The following is a 20,291-nucleotide window of genomic DNA, read 5'->3' as shown; positions in this document are numbered from 1 at the left end:
AATAATACAGTGCAGATAAAATACTGCACAATTTAAGTAAAAAAAAAAAAAAAAATTATGTGACCTAGGAATCCCTTACTATGATCAGGAGAGTTTTTTTCATTAAAAAAAAAAAAGTTTTTCTAATGAGACCACAAAAAAGTGCTGTATAAATAAAAAAAAATGCAAATATCTTTTGATATCGTTGCATAAAATTATTTCTTCCAACATGACATTTCTTTTCAAGGCAGTCTTTTGCATCATGTCATGAATATGTAATCATTAAAATAGTTTAAGGTTTAAATTTAGGTCAGAGATGTTTTCTTGCTTCATCATGTATATTTCCTCTTTGGTGACATTATTTTAAATTGTGCACTTATTTTTCACAGTAAAAGCACGGAAGAATCAAAAAGTAAAAGGGAAGAATATAACAGAAAGGTGAGATAAATTTAACAGATGGAGTTAGAAATAAAGATGTAATTTCACACTCCACTTTGAACAAAAGGAGTGTGAACTTGAAACAGGCTAAAAGAAAGCGAAGATTTAATACACTGAATTATGAACATAATATTAACTGCAAACAGTTGACAATAAAAACTCAAGCTTTGAATCATAGGTTACACTCAAGTTTCTGACTGGGTTAAAGTGAAATTGTACTGATTATGTTAAATATTTTTTTAGTCACTAAACAAAGACGCTTAATTGACAATTTAGTTATTAGTGGAAATTTTCCCAGCAGCATTCGAATGTTGATTCCACTTATCTCTACTGAAAGTCAGACAGTGTACCCTGACGAAGGACGTGAGACAGCTGTTTCTATTAATAGCCCCAACGCTCTTACCTATCACAAGACCCCCAATAACCCACACATAGCTGCTGCTGAACCACAGCAAGCCCATCCTGAACGAATACCACAGTAAAAACTCAGTAAAATCAGGAAAATCTTTCTTCTTCGTCTACTTTCCGCCTCGGATACCTTGGAGAACATGAAGTCCCTGCGCTTCCTTGCGGCTGAGGGCTTCATCCAGACGGGTTCAGCGGCTTTAGGGAACCTAAGCTGTGTGTCTTTCAACCTCTATCCGCTTCTCTTCAAGGCCTGCTACCTCCATGAGCAGGCTGAGCTGCTGCATGCTTTGGTCCAGACGTGGCCTCTGCCAGAGCTCAACATGCAGAGACTCCTGGGGAGATCCTCTGACTGCGAGCTGGACCTCACCTCCTGCACCTGCCGAACCTGCCTACACTCAGTTCTGACCGGTCTAAAGGTAAACCCTACATCGGTTTGGATGTTTATGCCTCTATAACTTTGTGATGATATTTCCTTACAGGACTATGTGCTGTCTCCTCCAAGAACATATGCAAAGAGTTTGCATGTGGTGGACCTGACCGCCCTCAAAGACATTGAGCACCAAGCCTGTCCATGCAAGTCCACCATGGGTCGATGGGCTCGGACCCAGCTCCTGACCCAAATGTGCTATGAGACCATGGTGGCCATGCAGGCGAGCGACGTGAGCCCATCTGCGTTTGAAACATCAATTGACGTCCTCCTGAATGGATTCGTGACAGGCCGAAGCTATGAGCTGGTGGCTCAGGCCTTCCTGCTTCTCCGCTACTGTCCCCTGAAGGTTCGCTTTGTTAGCTTTCGAGCCGACTCCCTCGCTCTCAAGCAGCTCTTCTACGTCCTTCGTCTGGCAGAGCCTGAGTCCATAATGAAGCTGGAGGTGGTCCACAATGTTCCCCTGGAGGCCACGCACCTGGAGGTGTTGCTGTCCAGGGTGGAGTTTCCCAAGCTCCAGTCTCTGGCGCTACCAGCGGGGGCGCTGGATGTTAGGAGGCTGGGTGCCGATGATGACGACCTCCTAGCAACCATTGGGCATCTGCTGGCACAACTTGGCAACCTTACTGAGCTTTATGTTGGGTTCTCGACTCTAACTGGACATCTTCGCCGATTGCTGTGGTGAGTACATCAACTATCTGAACTGGCGGGCATTTATTGTATCGTTTGTCACTCATTGATACATTTCTTGTCATAAGAATTTTGATTTATCGTCACGATAAATTCCAATTGATGTTTATAAATACTCAAAACTGCAGTCTCAGAATTTTTATTTTTACAATTTTCTCCACTGTTTGTTCAATGAGAGTACCAATAAATATCAGTTAATTTGAAAATATGACTAAATGCAGTTATGTGCAGTTTAGTGATACAAATCATGCGTCTTTATCCTGCTGGTCTCCTAAAGATGCATGTTACACAAAGGAATGTCTTGCAAGAGCAGTATTTGTGTTTGTGGGGCTACAATTACTGTTTGATGCAGCCACAGGCGCACAGTTACCTAAAAAAGTAGAAATAAATAGTTCTTATTCTTATGTTATCAAAGTAGTACCACAACATACTGTGATAAAACTTTAAGTCCATATCGCCCACCACTACCAGGTCACCTGAGGTTTGTTTTTTCTTTATGTATATAAATAAGATGTGCACTTCTTGTAATAGCTCTGCTATTCTTTGGCAGCTTTAAATGTTCTTGTTTAACAATGGACGGTATTTTGTTGTTAAAATTGCTGATATGATGCCAGAGAGGACAGACAGCTCCAGGTCAGTCAGGGACAGAGCCATGCAAAAGTATTAACACCACTTCGATGTTTTGACATTTTCTTACCTTACTGGATTATCTATTTTATTTTAATATCAGGGTTCTATGTAAAAGGCCAAAACAAAGTAGCTGATATTTGCCTTTAGAAGCCTCCTCAACAGTAAATACACTGGAATTAAGAGATATAACTTTGCCTAAATGGTATTTTACACTCTTCCCTCTCTACTAACTGCTTTGGACAGTCTGTTAGCAATGGTGGAGACAAACCGTGAAGAACCTTGTATACAAAATAAATGAACATATTTTGCAAACTCAAAACGTCATGCTTATATAATATTTTATAGTGATATGAATTAGATTTATCCAAACAAATCTACTTAGTGTTCTCTAATAACTATATAAAACTATGTCAGTTAGGCTAGGACTCTATTTTTCCTAATCCTGAATTATGTGTTTACTTTCCCCAGCCCTCTTAATACACCACTGAAGTGTCTGGAGCTGGCTAACTGCTGCCTGAACCGCGTGGATATGACCTACCTGGCCAACAGCCTGCACAGTGAATCCCTGGTCCACCTCGACCTCAGCGGACACGACATCTTCGGCTCTTTTTCCACCGCATTCCACAAACTCCTGAGTCGCTGCTCTGCAACGTTGACGACCCTCGTCCTCGAGGAGTGCAACATCGAGGACGACCACTTAACCACCTTCACCAATGCTCTGTCTCCCTGCCAGGGGCTACAGGAGCTAAAGCTTCTCGGAAATCCTCTCAGCTCCGTCACGCTGAGGAGGTTGTTCTCCACGCTGACAACAGGGTTTCCTAAACTCAGGTACATAGAGGTGCCTGCACCCCGAGATTGTTACTCTGAGGATGTCGCTTATCCTCTTGAAGATGCGGTCTTGTTGGACTACAACAGAGATTTGTTTCAGCAGACCAGGGGTCAGCTTTTGGGCATCCTGGAGCGAGCCGGAAGAGGAGACGTGGAGGTGTGCACCCCCCTCATGGGCGCCTACGATCCAGACATTAACGAAACCAGCAATGAACTCGGGTTGTCAATGCTAAAATCTTTCAACAGTGTGATTGGAAATTTTATAGGTACAATAACAGATGTGGACACCAGGAGATCACAGGCCCAGAGAGGAAATGAGAACGCCTGGTGAGCAGCAAATGGACATGAAGGATTTTATCAAGAGGCTTTGAACAAATATAAATGAAGCACATCTTTAAAATTAAGTGAATTTTTAATGAATATACATCAATCCTTGTTTTTAAGGCCATTTTAAATTTAGGCATATTTATTTTTAAAATGGTAGCATCTGATGACTAAAGTACCTTAGGAAGTATTCATACTCTCTTTAATTATTGCATATCATGTTAAAACTGCAGGTTTCATTAAGTTGTAGTGGGATTTTATGATCAGCAGATAAGGTGTTCTAGAAGATTTATCTGAAGGAAACTTCAGATATCTTGTAAAACATTTGAAAAGCACTTTTTATCCACTTCACAATTTCACAACTTTGTGTTGGTCTAACACTAAAAAACTTAGAAATTATTGTATTTGAGATAGAAGAACTGCAATGTATTACTGAGTGCAGAAATGTTTTACAGTGTCATGTCAAACTAAAAAAATAAAAAAACAAATAAGATACTTCAGTCCTTTACAATGTAATGTTATTTTTATTGGGCTTTTAAAACTTTACATACTACACCAGGGAACAATTATACACCAACCATATAAGATTTAACAGCCTAATAGGAAAGTGTTATTTCTTCATCCATTCCTCCCTTTCTTTCCTCTCACGGATCACCTCCTCCAGGTATGGTGTCAGGTAGTAGACATCCTGAGAAAAACATAATAGGTTATGAGAATGAATGAAACCCCAAACAAATCTTGTAGCAGCTGACAAAATAATGTCAACGTGAAAAGTTTATTTTATGACTTCAGTAGCTCCTTCGCAAGTGCAAGACATGACACATGAAGAGTCTTGTTCCCTTGTGAACTTACCTCCTCGTATTTTGTCCACTGATCTTTTGGGAGGATCTGTTGCTTCATGGAGAGATCAAAGGCTCTCTTCATCCTGAACGTCCTGTCATTATAAACGTTCTCTGGGAGCCTCCTCAGGGCCTCCTTCACATCCGAGTCCTCATATATTGTGTCATCACGCATTAAACCTGCAACAACAAAAAACAAATAAAACAAAAAAACACGTTCAGATCTTGGAAATTCAATAATGCACATAGTTGTATATGTTAGGTTTTGAAACAGCTGATGTTTATTCACATCTTGTTGCTATTTGTGTGTGTGTTTCCATAAGAGCAAGAGGTTGGCATTTGTTTCCAAACTTCAACTAAAATTAAGTTTGTTGACTTTGTTTTGATTAATCCTCCATTTCTTATTTCAAAATCAGAAAAAGAAAATTAATTATGGTGCTCGGGGCTTTCAGTCTTGGAAACAAAATCAGAACCAGCAACTCTTGAATCAGACCTGAACAGAAAGCAATAATACTGTACAAGAGAATCTACATTTATTCACTCTGTAATCACCTTTTACACAGAGTGTCTTTTCATTATAAATAAAATGGATTAAAATCCATCTGTCCCTCAAACTGAAAGCCTTCCTGATATTCTGTTCTCAGTTTCTGAAGCAATGCCATAAAATGATGAACTTTGAACACTAACTTTTTGGTAAACATAGGTTTTGTTGAAAAAAATTAAGGCACTCCGCATGTCTTCCAAAAAAAAAGCAACAAATCCGTTGCTGCGCAATTGAAGGACATCAAGCATGCAACTCAAGAGAAGACTTAAGCTCATTGATAAGTTTACAGCTTCATTGTGCAAACTTCAAAAAGAAGATCACCATATTGTTATACTTTTATTTTCCTCTCCCTGCCACTTATCTTGTAGCAAAATAAGATACAGAGTCCCAGTTTATTCTTGCTTAAGCTTTACAAGGGTGTCATCATAAACTTCAACCTTCTCTTGGTGCTTTGAAAATTTACTTCATAAACTTTAATTGACTTACCAAGCTTGTTGAAGCCACACAAATTGTAATACCATTTGCGGACGCCAAGCATGAGCCTGCCCGTCGCCGCTGTAACATGAAGGAAGAACATAAAGAGAAAATGAGAGAAAAAAAAGCGTACAAACTTCTCAATACATCAGACAACAAAGGGAAAAAGCAAATCTAAAAGTAAACATGCAGCTGTAACACCCTCATCTAGACATATCTTCATCTCAAAAGCTGTGTAAAATAATGATGTTAGCTAAAACAATTGTTAACGTCCCTAAAAATGAGTAAAATGTTTTGAATACACTACACAGCATGTTAGATAATGTCTTGATTTACATCTTTATTATTGTTAAAAATGACTTGCTTTGTCAAGTCTTTACTGAAAGTCTCTTGTTAATACAATACAGAGAGAAGCTAGAGAATTGAACAATTAAAATATACAGCAAAGAAATGCCAAGAGTTTCCTCATTACATGACATTAGCCGTGTAATGAAATAGGACACAGCACAATGTAGGTTAGCCGGCTGTAAGTATTAACATAATAAAAGGTTGTGCGCAAGAAATAAAGATCATCAAGCTTCCATTGCACTACTTTCTTGAGTAACATGTACAAAAAATGTCTAAAAATGTCTTGCATACAAATTTTTCAGATAATTATCCATAACGGTGAATGCTAAGCTAGCGCTAGCCGACCTGTTAGCATCAGTTAGCAAGGGGACATTAAGGACACACACATGTTAGAGGCACAATAAAGTCATTTTGAAGCAGAGGATATACAGTTTTACAACGCCGTGTTTGACAATGTATTGCGATTCATTCAATATGAACATGACAAGATATTTAAAGGTATAGAAACGTCTTAAAAATCAGAAGCGATGTTCGCTTACCTGGTGCCCTGGACGCCATGTTTACCACTAAGAGTGAGTGACCGCAGTGTATTGTGGGTAAAAAGCGGCTCAGAGGATGATTTTTTTTTTTTTTGTTTGTTTGTTTTTATTAATAAAGACAAGAAAATGACATATCTTCAAAGAATTGTAAAGGAAACGTTTTTTGACTGGTAATTTTAAAAATCCATTCTAACAAAAAAAAAAAAAGATATACAGCTAAGTTTTCTTTATTCATTTCCTTTTTTATTTCCCTCTGAAGGACAATAAAGGGTATTTCAGTTATATTTTTAAACAAAGTGGATCTCTCAATATTAATTCCTTCTTGCTGATCTGATCAGCGAGTGATGTTAACAAGTGGAATTTTACCTTTTATTCCTGAAATGTATAAAACATAAAATGTACATTTTATCTGAAACTTTAATATGGCAAACTAAAGTATTTATTTTTAATAATCACATACAGTTTAATTTAAATGTTAATTGTTGCAACTCTACATTTAATTTGGTAGATCCCACATAAGTTTCCAACTTGGTCTTCCAAAATTGGAGCAAAGAAAGAGAAAAATTTCCTTTTAGTAGCAAGAGTAGCTACATAAAACTGTCCAGTTTTTAGAACATTTTTTTAAGATAAGGATTTTTGCATTTTGGTGAAGTCATTCATTAAATCCATCAGAAAACTCTTTAAAAAAAAAAACAAAAAAAAAAAACAAACAAGACTCTTCTGTTCCCAGTCTTTTGGAACACATAAAAATCTTCCAATTATAGATTTAAAAATCTATAATTGGGATGTATTATTACATGTATACAATAAAGGTACTAGATTTTAAGGTATCCAATTTCCAAAATGGATTTAAACATAAAGCAGGTTTTCATGACACCACTCGTATTCGGAAGGAGAAAAGAATCCTTCTCATTTAGAACAATTTGCAATGTTGATGCCATGCTGAACTCAGAGGCCAGACAGCATTAATATTGTTTACTTTTACTGTTTTTGAGAAATTACAAGTTTTACAGTTAATATATGGTTTTATGCATGTAAACCATGACATCATGATGTATAAAACTGAATTAAACAAGAAAGAAACAGAACTACTTAAATTATATCAATGTTACATTTTAATATTTTAGAACAAATTCTGTTTTATGTACATAAATTTATACAGTCAAACCACAGAAAAAAAAGTCAATTAAACTGAACATATATCAGTTATGCTCTTTGCAAAGAATAGTTTTCACACACAAGTTGCCATGCATAATTGTTGGTAAACATGTTTATTTGCAAACATCTTTTGGAAGTGAATCCACTGCATGTATCCAGTGTGGTTTTTATATCACTTTCATCTTTGCATCATGAAGAATCAAAGAGTCTTTTGGAACAAATAAAAATCTTCCAATGTGGCCATTGCAAGCTCCGTGCAAAAGATCTCATCCGGCAGGGACGCCAAGCGGTCCAGTGAGATGTAGCTGGGCAGGTCTGGGTCATACTGAGCTTTCCCAAGATACTCCAGAAACAAGTGGCGCTCTCTGAGACGCAAGAACTTTGAGTTGAGAACCTGGAAAACAATAAAAAACAGAGTTATAAAATTATAGATTTGGACAAAAATGAAGCAAAATTTAGTAAGAGAGACAGAACAAATGGCCATTGTCACCTACCTGTGGAAACTTTGTGATCAGGTGATGGGGAACTTTCATGGTGTTGTGAACAAAGTCAAATATCTGGGTTAGTTTCTTTTTACTGGCTGTCAAAACCTTAGGGACGGCAATAACAATGTGCTGGATCTCATTTTGCTTAAAGCCAAACTCTATTTCGCACACCTGCAGAAAACATTTACAAAAAAAAAAAAAAAGGATTTTGTTCATCATCTAAACAAACTTAAACTATGATTTTCCCAATATCAAGCTTTGACTCGATACCTTTAAGTTTTCTTTAACAGGCTCCAAGCTGCCACACAGTAATCTGGGGAGACGAGCAACAACGTTCCGCGTCTGCAGACACATGTGGAAATTATTAGTGTTTACCGCTCATCAATAAAAGAAAACTAAAAATCCCTGCTCATTTCAAAAATATTTTCATGGGATCTCTTGTGATTTCCCGACAACCTACGTTGGAAGCACTGAGTTTGAGTTGCTGCTGAAAAAAGCCCAGCCTGTTGTCCAGCCTCTTCACGCTGAAGCTAAGAAGATACGGTGCTCTGGAGACCATAGATGCAACCGTTTCTGAACTGAACTTCCTCGACGTCAGGTAGTTCACTCTTGATACAAAAGAGAAAACATCATCAACACAAATAATTTCGAGGAGGAAATGTCAACATTGTGTCTAATATTTATATTCATTTCTCCATTCTCCATATTATGCGACGTTACAGCAACCAACATTAATGCATTTTATTGGGACTTTGTGATAGAGCAACGTGAAAAAAACAAACAAAAAAGCTTTCAGATCTTTTGCGAAATAGAATCAAAAAGGTGTGATATGTGTCTTTATCAGAGCCCACATTTCTCTGATAACCCTCAAGAAAACCCACTGCAACCAGAAGTAACCAAACTGGAAAATACTGACTACCTGTGAATTATGTTTTCAATGGGGGTTGAGTTACAAAATAACATGCCAATTCTTGAAGATCTCATGGAGCATCAATTTTATCTGAAAAAAAACAGCTATTGAACAGCTGGACAGCAGCTACAACTGTTAACTCTGCAACTTTTCATATTTAAGATTTAAGAAAATTGAAAACAATATTTTCCTTCAACCTCACAACTATGCACACAAAATACATTAAAGTTTGTGACTGTATCGTGAAAAAATGTAAAAAAGAAAAAAAAAAAAGAATATGAATAATTTTGCATCGCACTCTATATTTTCATGTTACCTGGCCTGCAAGTTTTCCAAGTTCTCGGAGAGGATGAATGGGTTGTGCGAGATGATGTAGCCCAAGCGCGAGTCCTCCACTCCAATCTCTTTCAGAAACAACAGGCAAGGTGCTACATCTCTGTTGAAGTCAAGTCTGAGCAGCATGGAGCCAACGTTGGGCCTTCGCTCCAGCTTCCACAAGCTGACCCCTACAATGAGAGGAGACTGAAAGAGTTAATAAAATGCTATTTGCCTACTTCTATCTCTGTATTAAAGGGGGGTAAAAAAATCTTCATGGCGAGTTTACCAAGCTGCACCAGCTTTGTAAGTGTCTCCGACTGGTCAACATAGTCTTGGAGAGAGACTGAGGCTGGAGGAATGGAAGGAGGAATAGAAATGCCAACAGCTTCCTCGTCACTGATTTCCTCCAACGCTGAAAGTTTCTCATCAGCATCCAAGCCTTCTTCATGAAGAAAACAAAACGAGTCAGAGGCAATTCAGTTCTTCTAGGATGAATATTTTGTGTCCAAGTCAACTACAAATTCTGCTTAGTGACAGTAGATACATACCAACAGAAATCTGACTTTGGGGCAGTGGCAAAGCATCCACTGTTGGCACCAGAGCAGGCTTGTATTCAGGGATGTCTGTTCTGGGCCCCTCATCTGTATGTTTGCTTTCCTTCACCTCAGTTGTCAGATATTTTGCCGTATAATCATAATAGCAGGATGTTTGACGTTTCCAGTTCAGTCTCGGCTGAGCTGCTGTGTGATTTCCTCTGGATAAAAACCTGTTACTGATTCTGGTTGATTTGCCCACAGTCACACTATGTTGAACGTGAACATAGTGCAGATGAGTGCTGTTCTTTGGCGAAAGAAGACCTCTGCATCGCAGACACAACTTGGCACAGGCAGAAAACATGCTCATTCTGAAAGACATTAAAATACAGTGTGGGAAAAGAAAGCTTGGAGCTCAGAACAATAAAAAAAAAACATTCTATATAAAGCTAAGGAAAACAATATGTATCAGCAAACAAAAGCGGTTAAGACCAATGTTATTTTTAAGCTATTTTAGCATGCACAAATCTTGTTTTGTCATCTTGCTTGGTTAATCCTCTCTTGCAGGAGTACAAGTAGAGTTTTCAAGTTTTTCTTTTTTTTTTTTTTTAAATACATTTGAAGATGCATATAGAAGGGCGACCATTCATGGTTGAAAACACATCCAAATATGTCTTTACATTCAGTGTGTAGGCTTTCCGATACCTGCAACCTGGAATTTTTTAAAATTACATTCAAAATCCTGATTACACAGATGGTACCCACAACATTTAAGAACTGACTTACATTAAAAATGAAAATACTCCCCATCACTACTTTTGTCATCACAGGACAAAAGTTTCCTTACTATTACAAATCCAGATTATTTATACGCATTATCTGATTGACTGAATGTCTGATGAGTTAGAAATCAAAATCGAAAATAATTAATTGCAGCCGTAACAGTAATAAATACGAACTGAACAATTTGAGGGATACACAATGCTGAAGTTAGCACTGTTGCCTTGCAGCCATAAAGTGCTGGGTGTGAATCCCAGCCTGGATTTATTTTCTCCAATAGGTTTTCATAATATTCTCACTTATGTGAGGAGATTTCTCAGGGTTTTTCAGCTACCTCTCAGTCCAAAAACATGACTGTTGTGTTAATTTGTCCTTATGATTAACTGTGCATGGTTGTTTTGTACATGGGGCCCCAAATCATGTTTTGCCTATGGCCCCCAAATAATTTGTAGCCTGCTCTGTTACATACGTCTTAGTTGTCGACCAACTGCACTGCATGCAATTATAAGTTTAATAATGTTTAAATATTAAAATACCACTGATTTACAGACGGACTCAACTACTTAATGCTAACTTATCAGCAACCTACATGGAGAGAATGAACATTTCAGGCATCTGTTTATGTCCTCTAAGGAGTTGGCTTGATTAATCGATGCTAACACGCTAGGTCAACAGCTACCCTCAAAACCGAGATCTAGCCGAGGTTACGATACAACAACTGGGCATTCACAATACTCACGTTTGTCTATTCAAATCATCTCTTACACTTGAATAGATGTAGAAATGTTGAGAAATATGAAGTGTTTTCACGTGGACCTTAGCGGAAGAGCTACACTCAAACGTCACATTCCGGAATGTTCCACTGCGGTGTTTTCTGATGACTGATCGATAAAGTTTTTTTTTTTTTAATGAAATATGGTTAGATATTTGTCACGTAAGACTTTATAAGTCAATTAAGGCAAAAAATTCTAACTCCTAAAATGTTTTGTTCTTATTGGTAGTTGGCATAACAATATTCACGTCACCGTCTGCACACCCCTCTATTTTGCGGAAGTGGTTTAGTCCGCCCACATGGTTCCTGACCGAGCGCTGAGGAGTTTCATCCCTAAAGTAATTTCTTCAGCTTTCGGCTTTAATTCTTAAAATTACATCGATATAAATAACTGAGAAGGTTAAGGACAGCAATATGGCAACCACAGAAGCTCGTCCTTCTTCGAATAAGGAAGAATCTAAACTACATTTCCGAATGATAAATGAGCAACAAGTGGATGATATCTGCATTCACTTCTTCTACAAACCACACACCATCAGCCTTCTGACAGTTACCTTGCTCAGTCTGATGTACTTTGCCTTCACCAGGTAAACGACATTTATTTTTTGCTGTTAAAAGTTGTTTGCCAACCTTTTTTGTTAATGGGCGAAACCTGATTTTGACAGGGACGATGGAAATCAAGACAACAACATCCGTGTTGGTGTGTTAGTGGTTGTTTGTTTCTTCATGGTTGTCAGCGTACTGGCTTTTCCAAATGGTAAGCTACATTACAGCTTTGACAATAGTGGTGCAAGGGGCCAACTATTTGGTTCAAACTTTGATTCTTAAACCATCCAGAATTTCCTGTTCTTTTGCCTCCAAGGAGCCAGACTTTCTTGAAGCCTATTAAAGTGGTTTCATCAGACACTCAGCATTCCACATTATTACACCTACTGCCAAGAGCAACACTGGATTTTCAAGCTTTACATTGTTTAAACTCCTGACTTGTTATCTGATGTTTCTGTACATCGCTACTATGGTTACTAATGACTCAAGACTTTGACACAGTACTCTTATTTTTTTGTCAATAACTTCTTTTGAATCTGTCATGTAATACTTATTTATTTTTATTTACAGTTTAGAAAATTATATCTTATTAAGACTTAAAAAATAGTATGGAATATAATAGAAATAGTTTTGTTTGTTTGCCTGTCTGCTATATACAAAGTATCAGAAATGTCAGTAATGGGGGGCGGGAGGGGAAACCAAAATACTATTTTTTAAAAATATCAGATTTTAGTGTTTAATTTACTACTGTTTGATCAAATAGTGGATTCTTTTTTACATTTATGGCCAAAAAGACTATAATTTTCACAATTTAGGGCCTAATTAGTGCATTTTCTTTGTTAAACCGCTATTATTTACAGCACCTATAATATCTGTCTCATAAAAAGCACACATATTGAAATAACTGATGCTCTTGTTGCTAGGACCCTTTACAAGACCTCACCCTGCAATATGGAGAATGGTGTTTGGTGAGAGTCAGAATATTTTCTTCAGATACAAATCATTTTTATTTCTTGATTCTCACCAGATTCTCTTGTCTTTGATAGGTCTCAGTGTGCTCTACTTCCTGTTTCTTGTCTTTCTCCTCTTCCTCAATTGGGAGCAAGTGAAGACTCTGATGTATTGGGTGGATCCAAATCTGCGCTTTGCCAAACGGGAAGTTGACACAATGGTCAGTTCAGCTTACAACACCAACTTTTCATTTACAGATGAACAACCGGAGCAAAGATTTTAAAAAGAATACACGTAAAAGATTGTGGCATAATTTCCGAAAGGACAAATCGGATAAATATATCAGGATAATTAAATGAAATATTTCTCACTGATGGATGTAGGAGAGGGATTTGGTCAGTACCTGTTTGCTACATTCTGTTTGTTCTTCTTTAGGAATATGCTACAAACTGTTCTGACATAACATGGAATCGCATCATGAGCCAAGTGGACATCTTTGTATTCGCCCACTTCGCAGGATGGGCTATGAAGGCTATGCTGATGCGCAGCTACTTCCTCTGCTGGACAATCAGCATCACCTGGGAACTCACTGAGGTGACCTACATGACATGGCAACGACTGGCTTAATCTTGAGTTAAATGGCCATGAATGGGCTTTGTATCCGCATGGATGTTAAGTGCACGCGAAGATATGTTGTTTCTGATCAGAACATCACTTTAAAAAAAAAATCACTGACCCCTGATAAACACGTAAAAAGATAAGTAAGTAAATACTTTATGGTAGAAGTGTGATCGCACACTGGAAATTTGAGAAACAAATCCAACTTTAATTTGATTGTTTGTTTAGTGAGCAATGTTTTAAGTTAATAAATGTTTGCTTTCTTCAAGGTCACACTTAACAACCATGATGTTGCTATGTTTTTTGCAGCCTCCTTTTTGCCATTAGGACGGCCCTTTGTCTTTTCCTGTGAGATTTCACTAAGCCTAGAGCATGTGGAGTTCAACTCCACATGTTTGCTTTCCATCTTCATCACTGTACATGGCTTCAGCGTGATTCTGCAACCTTATTCACAGTTGTTTTAAACTTTCAAATCATTAAGAAAGATGGGTAGATAAGGTTTTAACAATTTCTTGAAGCTTTTGTGTACTCACTCTGCTCTCTGTCACTTTTCACAGCTCTTCTTCATGCACCTCCTGCCAAACTTTGCAGAGTGCTGGTGGGACCAGTTGATTCTGGATATCTTGTTGTGTAACGGAGGAGGAATCTGGCTGGGGATGACAGCCTGTCGTTCCCTGGAGATGAGGATTTATCGCTGGGCCAGCATCAAGTCAGTATTCATTTTATTTTTTCATATTATACAGTGTAGTAAGAGTAGATACTGAGTAGCTTAAACCATTTATGTCCAAAGTGTGGCCTGGGGTATTGTATGCTGCAGTTAAAGAATGGTACAAAGTTGGGTCGCTGTTACTGGTGGTTTCAGCTAAAATTGACAGAAAAATTAAAAAACTTCAGTTCCTACTACACAAAGTATTTAATAACCTTCCTCTCTCTTTCATACTACATATTGTAGTAAGAAGGGCCACAAATACGCAGACACTTTTACTCAAAAGTAGACTTTGGGACATGCATTCATAAACCTGGAAGTGTTTTCAATGTAAGAGGGACACATATCTCTGTCTTGTTATTAATGCTGGTTATTAAGCCACAAAAATGACCAAAACAAACAAACAAAAAAAAATACAGCCAACATTTGACCCCCCAAAATGGCAAAATGATATGCCTTTCTTTTAATGAGGTTTTAAAATCAGTGTCTTTTCGAGAACCGTACAAGTACAAAGCCGTTTACATTGATTTTCAGATGCATTTTATACACATGTCTACTTGGTTTTATCATTTCTGGTACATCTTTGAGGGGGTACAAACGAAATCACAATAAAATTATTTTTGCACTCTTATTAAATTTAGATTTTATGTCCTGCAAGCACTTTTATGTTGACCTCCATAGCAAGAAGTTCAGACGCCATTGGCTTAAAGAATCTTAATGTAACTGTTGATGCATGAATTTAGTAATATATTTAAACATCATTTATATTTCTGACTAAAAACATCTGCTATTATCCGTAGTCTTTCTAAAAGTACATTTGGGGATATTTTAAACTAATGGGACTTGTTTAAGCACCTTGAGGCTGTGAGTTATTATTACTACCGTCTTGTTTTTGTTCAGAAAAATCCACTCGACCACGGGGAAGATAAAGCGAGCCGTGCTTCAGTTTACACCGGCCAGCTGGACCTTTGTGCGCTGGCTTGATCCAAATTCCTCCTTCCAGAGACTGGCAGGAATCTACCTCTTTATGATCTTATGGCAGGTTTGTCTCCCTTCTGTTTTCTGCCAAAAACACCTGTAATGGTGTGAAAGTCTTTGATATCTGTGCTAACAGTACATTTCCTCACCTAAATGCATTCCTGAGAGCTCTATTAACAATAATCCTTTCTTTCATTTCTGTTTGCAGCTGACAGAGTTGAACGCGTTTTTCCTGAAGCACATCTTCGTCTTCCCGGTCTCTCACCCTTTCACCTGGTGTCGCATCGTGCTAATTGCAGTTATCACTGCGCCCACAGTGCGGTATGTTTAATCTTTGTGTGAAGAGGAGCGATTAATGATTAAAAATAACCCATTTTTGTGGTTAATCAAAAAAGTGTAAAGCTTGTTCTGGTGTGGCATAAACCTACACTGCAGAAGTAGCTTACGAATGTATGTTGTGGTTTTTTTGTGTGTTTTTTTCTTCTTCTTGTTTTGTATTTATTACGCCTGTTTATATTAATATAAGTCATGCTTTTGTTATTTACAAATGTCCTCCTTATCATTTTATAGGCAGTATTACGCATACCTGACAGACACTCAGTGTAAGCGGGTTGGTACGCAGTGCTGGGTATTTGGGTAAGTTTCTTTTTCATGTCGGCTTTTCGTTAATTTCCCTTGTGATCACAGCAAATTATTTTTTTCTCCAATTAAATTATATTCTGATGCTGACCGTTCCTCGCCTATTGGGTTCAAATTAACTTTTGCTGTTGTTGTTGTTGGTGTTGTTGTACGACCTTACACAAACACAAGATTTTAATTTATGTTGAGGGATATTTTTTGTTGTTGTCGTTCTAAACAAAATTCTCAGTACCATTATTTAAAATGAATATAAAATAATGGCAGCTGAAACATGTTTTGAATTCAGTCCTTTTTTTTTAATTTTTTATAGTTGATCAAAACATTTTAAAATGAGCTATTGGAGACTTCCCGATTTCCGGTCATGACACAAAGGCCTCTTATCCACTCCTCAAAATGGGAAAAACAAGGGACCATCCTATTAAAGTAAACCACTTGTGTGATCTTCACAAGTCAGAGAATGATTGAGATAATTACTACTTGTTACTACTGGTAATTTTTGTTTAATTTGCCACAATGAAGTGATGATGATAGTTATTTTAAGACTTATGTGCAGAATGTTTTTGTTCTTTTTACCATGGATATATTAACAGGGGAATGTGCTTAGATCAAGCTTTGGTTTTGGTTATAGTCATAAACTAAAAAGAAACAGAAACAGTCACTTATTACGAAAAAATTCAGAAATGTAGTTGGCATATTTTACTGTTCAAAACGATCTCACAAGTCTTCTTTAGGTTTCTTTAGTATTACTTTGCAGATGTAGAGCAGCTTTGAGAATTTAGACGTAACACATGCTGTTCTTTGCTCAATAAAAATTCATGACATTATGCCGTTATTGACCTCACCTTAAACACAAAGAAGCTCATGCCCTCAGTCTGAGCCAGTTGCTATAGCAACAGGACGAGGTCTCACCGTCGGCAGGAAATGCTTAGCAGTGCATTCCAGCTCAGAGCCGGAGGGGGTGGGAGAGGAACACAACAATCTGGTCTGTGGACTTTTACCACCAGGGTGAAGCGCTGTTGCAGTTGGAATGTGTTGCCAAAAGAGGGAGTAATTGTTTCATACAGTATAATGTTTATATTCAAGAACGCTATTTGTCTGATTGTATGTTTTTTTTTTTATGCAGGGCCATTGCATTCCTGGAAGCTCTCGTTTGTGTGAAATTTGGTATTGATTTGTTTTCCCAGACTGAAATTTGGTATGTGGCTCTCTGGTTCCTTTGCATGGTAAGAATGTAAATTTATCTACGTTTGTATATTTATGTTCAGTAGATCAGTAGATCCAGTCGTTAGAAATCTCTTTACTTTGAGCAGATCAGATTGAGATTAGGGTGAAATGGGATGTAGTTAATTTGTAGAAGGTTAGAAATCTGTCCCAGAGGAAACCACTGATGTCTGAAGATGAGACGTTTCTTTGTTGTTTTGGATGTTTTTGCAGAAATATTCCCCCTTTCAGATTTTTCACATTTTGCCACAGTACAACCAAAAATGTCAATGTTTTAATGGGATTTTACATGACAGATCAACACAGTTTAGTGTGTAATTTTGAGCAAGAATAAAAAAACGGATGCCTATGTTTTTTTTGTTTTTTTTTTTGTTTTTTTTTACAAATTAACCGCTGAACATTAAGTGCACCCTACCTCATACTTTAATAAAATTTATTCCACTTGGCCTTTTTATTCTTATTTTCTTCAGGCATTCATCACACTCCTGTGTCTGTACGGCATGGTTTGGTTTGAACAAAATAAGAGAAAGGTAAGATGTTGCCTTTTATGACTTTGCCTGCTTGTAACTCTCTACTCACACTGCAGTAGCTTTAATATGATGATTTTATTATACGATTACGATTTTTAGCTTGCTTGTTATTGTTTGATTATTTTTAGATGTCTTAATGATCTGTGAGATTGTTGTTTTGTTTATCAATATATAAAGATATTGGTTAAAGTTTTTGTGTTTTTATAGACATTTTTTTAACTGTTTAATTTGTGTGTTTAATGTTGCAAAGTGTCCCTGAGCGTTTTGGAAAACGCTGACAAATAAAATGCATTATTATTACTATTATTAAGTTTTTATTCCTTTAAATTAAAAAAGCCACCATGTCACTGGATTTGTTTTTGTTACCAGAGCACTTTTTTACAAGATGAGGACAGAGATGTTTCTAACTCGTGTTCCTCGAGCCTTGATGGAAGCACAGGTCAGTCCCATAACGCTGCTTTTTTTCACAGTTTCTCTGCAAAATATTTATTATTACTGTGTTGTTGTTTTTTTTTTCTCTGCAGAGCAGAGCGGTTCATTGGGACTTTCAGAGCCAACAAGACGGAGGAAGGGTCTTGCTATGAACAGAGTTGTGAGCAGCGAAGAGGAAAAGGAACAATGAACAACAAACATTAAAATATAGATTTTTTTATTTTTTGTTTTTTGAATGTCTGGTTTTATAAGTCACTGAAAACCAAAAAAAACTGTGGTAAAGATGCCAGTTAAAAATTCTAATATGTTTGAGAGCCAGAAACAAAATGTTTGTGGACCTGCGTGATTATAGTTTTGGATGTTAAAATATGAACAAAAAAACAACAACAGGATCCACTGGACTGTTCTACCATCAGCACGATGTTTCACAGCAGCATGCGTCTTAAATTTTGCACTCCTGTCCAATTTGCATTGTATAATATTTAACATTTTGTAAGATACTAAAGTTAGTCAAGTAGATTATTCTAGCAAAATGTTGTTTTTCTTTGCCAAACTGAATTTTGCACTTGTATTTGAGAGTTAATCAGGTTTTTAAGCGATTTTCTTCAATGGAAGCTGCACTTTTAAGTTTTTGTTTACTCACTACAGGTCAGACTAAGCTACTTTTACTAAAGCCAATAAGCTCAGTGTGTTTTATTGTGACTAACGTTGTACAATTTGTCAAAATGTGGTATCTTTGACATCTAAAAGAGCAGCAGAAGGTAACGGCTTGAATGGAGAAATGTATGTTGTTTATAACAAAAGGTAGGCCTTGAGTTGTTCACATTGTTAGTTTTTCATGTTGTAAAATGCATTTACTGCACAAAATGTCCAAAGCACTGACATACTTGAGCCCCTTGAACACTTATGTCGTCTTACAGTGAAATAACACTTTATGTAATAAAAATTGTATTGACAGATGCATTGTAAACATGATGCACCATGAGGTAATGTGAATGTTTCTATCCTGCTTTTTCTACACAGTTTAATGATCACGTGGAATAAATTTCTGTTTTTGTGAATCATGAAAATGTGAATCATGTATTGTTCTCACCATCCAACAGGTGTTTTTTGTTTTTTTTTACATTAAAGGATGTTCAGTTCATGTTTAGCTCTCCAGCATGAAATATCTGGCAGCATTTACAGTCAGATTCATAACTGCTGGTTTTATAATTTTGAAATTGAGACTAGGCTGCAGTACACTTGCACATTTTCATATTTTACTATACATGCATGTATAAATATAGCACCAGTTGCAGCAGTTTGGTCAAGCCACATTCAAATGCTACAGCTATTTTTATAGCTGATCTTTTTTTTTTTACTTTTGTTAAATGAGATTAGATTCTATTTATTCACTTAATAAATAGATAGAAAATTGTCATTGATATAAAACTTCACAACGGCCAACCAGAACCAAGCATTTTGTCATTTTTGGATTTTGAGGTTCATAATTGGTCTGACTACCTAGCATAAAAAGGACCAGATAGTCACATATACTGTATAAAAAGAAAGATAAAAACATTTTTATAGTTGATGTTAAAATGTACTAAGCTTAATGATTACTAACATGAGTGTTTTTTTTTTTCTTTAACTAAGCACATAAAAATCTGTAAATTAGATTTTTGATCTAATTTACAGTCAGTAAGAAACACTGGCTCTAATTTTGGAACATCACATTGCTTATAAATTCTGCCTTTAATTTAGGCCTGGACTTTAACCGGGTCGTTTTTAAGTATTGAACGTTGTAGGTCTCGCTGTAAGTTTAGTTTCGTTAGCCTCGGAAGGTTGAACCTCTTCCCCAATCTGAAGTCTACAGCAAACTTTAACAAGTTTTCTTCCAGGTTTGTCCAATCATCAGACTACTGGAGATAAGCACCAGCCAACTCGTGACTCTGCAAGGAAGAGCCGATTTAGATAGTGGATGGGTGGATGGATTCTTCCCATAATTCTAACATGCTTATCTGCTGAATAAATAACAGAGAAGACGTCATGGTATGAAGGCAAATTCTTTTCAATGTTTTCATTTGTTATTTCATTCATTTGCTTGTAGCTGTTATCAAAAGCTGTATCAAAGTGAACGCTGCCTGAATAGGCATTTTTTAAAAACTTTTGTTAAATGAGCTTAGATTCTATTTATTCACTTAATGATTTGTGGATGTGGTTCTGAATTTTTTTTAAATGTTTTTGTCATTTTCAGATGTGGCTAA

The 20,291-nt window shown here is 36.9% G+C and overlaps 4 protein-coding genes across 5 annotated transcripts; 2 read left to right on the top strand and 2 right to left on the bottom strand.

Moving 5' to 3' along the window:
- Positions 1-950: 950 nt before the first annotated feature.
- Positions 951-4,224, top strand: lrrc14b (leucine rich repeat containing 14B). The gene is made up of 3 exons (XM_014988508.2): positions 951-1,241; positions 1,305-1,933; positions 3,041-4,224. The coding sequence occupies exons 1-3, from the start codon at positions 966-968 to the stop codon at positions 3,729-3,731; spliced, it is 1,596 nt and encodes a 531-aa protein (XP_014843994.1). The 5' UTR covers positions 951-965; the 3' UTR covers positions 3,732-4,224.
- Positions 4,225-4,228: 4 nt separating this feature from the next.
- uqcrb (ubiquinol-cytochrome c reductase binding protein) lies at positions 4,229-6,542 on the bottom strand. The gene is made up of 4 exons (XM_014988507.2): positions 6,469-6,542; positions 5,594-5,662; positions 4,577-4,743; positions 4,229-4,412 (listed from the first exon to the last, which is right to left on the bottom strand). The coding sequence occupies exons 1-4, from the start codon at positions 6,485-6,487 to the stop codon at positions 4,335-4,337; spliced, it is 333 nt and encodes a 110-aa protein (XP_014843993.1). The 5' UTR covers positions 6,488-6,542; the 3' UTR covers positions 4,229-4,334.
- A 1,023-nt stretch (positions 6,543-7,565) lies between these two features.
- On the bottom strand, positions 7,566-11,550 carry mterf3 (mitochondrial transcription termination factor 3). Of its 2 annotated transcripts, none has more exons than XM_088010244.1 (8): positions 11,392-11,550; positions 9,888-10,243; positions 9,626-9,778; positions 9,338-9,527; positions 8,572-8,719; positions 8,382-8,453; positions 8,121-8,282; positions 7,566-8,020 (listed from the first exon to the last, which is right to left on the bottom strand). In XM_088010244.1, exons 2-8 carry the CDS (start codon positions 10,240-10,242, stop codon positions 7,826-7,828), a joined length of 1,275 nt encoding a protein of 424 aa, XP_087866370.1. In that variant the 5' UTR covers position 10,243; positions 11,392-11,550; the 3' UTR covers positions 7,566-7,825. The 2 variants fall into 2 exon arrangements, with proteins under 2 accessions (XP_087866370.1, XP_014843989.2); XM_014988503.2 differs by having other exon boundaries at positions 9,626-9,781; positions 11,392-11,544.
- A 142-nt stretch (positions 11,551-11,692) lies between these two features.
- ptdss1b (phosphatidylserine synthase 1b) lies at positions 11,693-19,115 on the top strand. Its single transcript, XM_014988499.2, has 13 exons — positions 11,693-12,011; positions 12,090-12,181; positions 12,894-12,938; positions 13,017-13,141; positions 13,357-13,515; positions 14,097-14,248; positions 15,146-15,287; positions 15,432-15,544; positions 15,794-15,859; positions 16,986-17,085; positions 17,554-17,613; positions 17,983-18,052; positions 18,138-19,115. Exons 1-13 carry the CDS (start codon positions 11,839-11,841, stop codon positions 18,233-18,235), a joined length of 1,395 nt encoding a protein of 464 aa, XP_014843985.2. The 5' UTR covers positions 11,693-11,838; the 3' UTR covers positions 18,236-19,115.
- The last annotated feature ends 1,176 nt before the right edge of the window (positions 19,116-20,291 follow it).

Source organism: Poecilia mexicana, unplaced genomic scaffold (genome assembly GCF_051168715.1).
Source record: "Poecilia mexicana isolate PSO_F unplaced genomic scaffold, ASM5116871v1 scaffold_11, whole genome shotgun sequence".
In the NCBI taxonomy this organism is placed as follows: domain Eukaryota; kingdom Metazoa; phylum Chordata; class Actinopteri; order Cyprinodontiformes; family Poeciliidae; genus Poecilia; species Poecilia mexicana.
The sequence above is the reverse complement of the archived record's forward strand: the minus strand, read 5'-3'. Positions and strand labels throughout refer to the sequence as shown.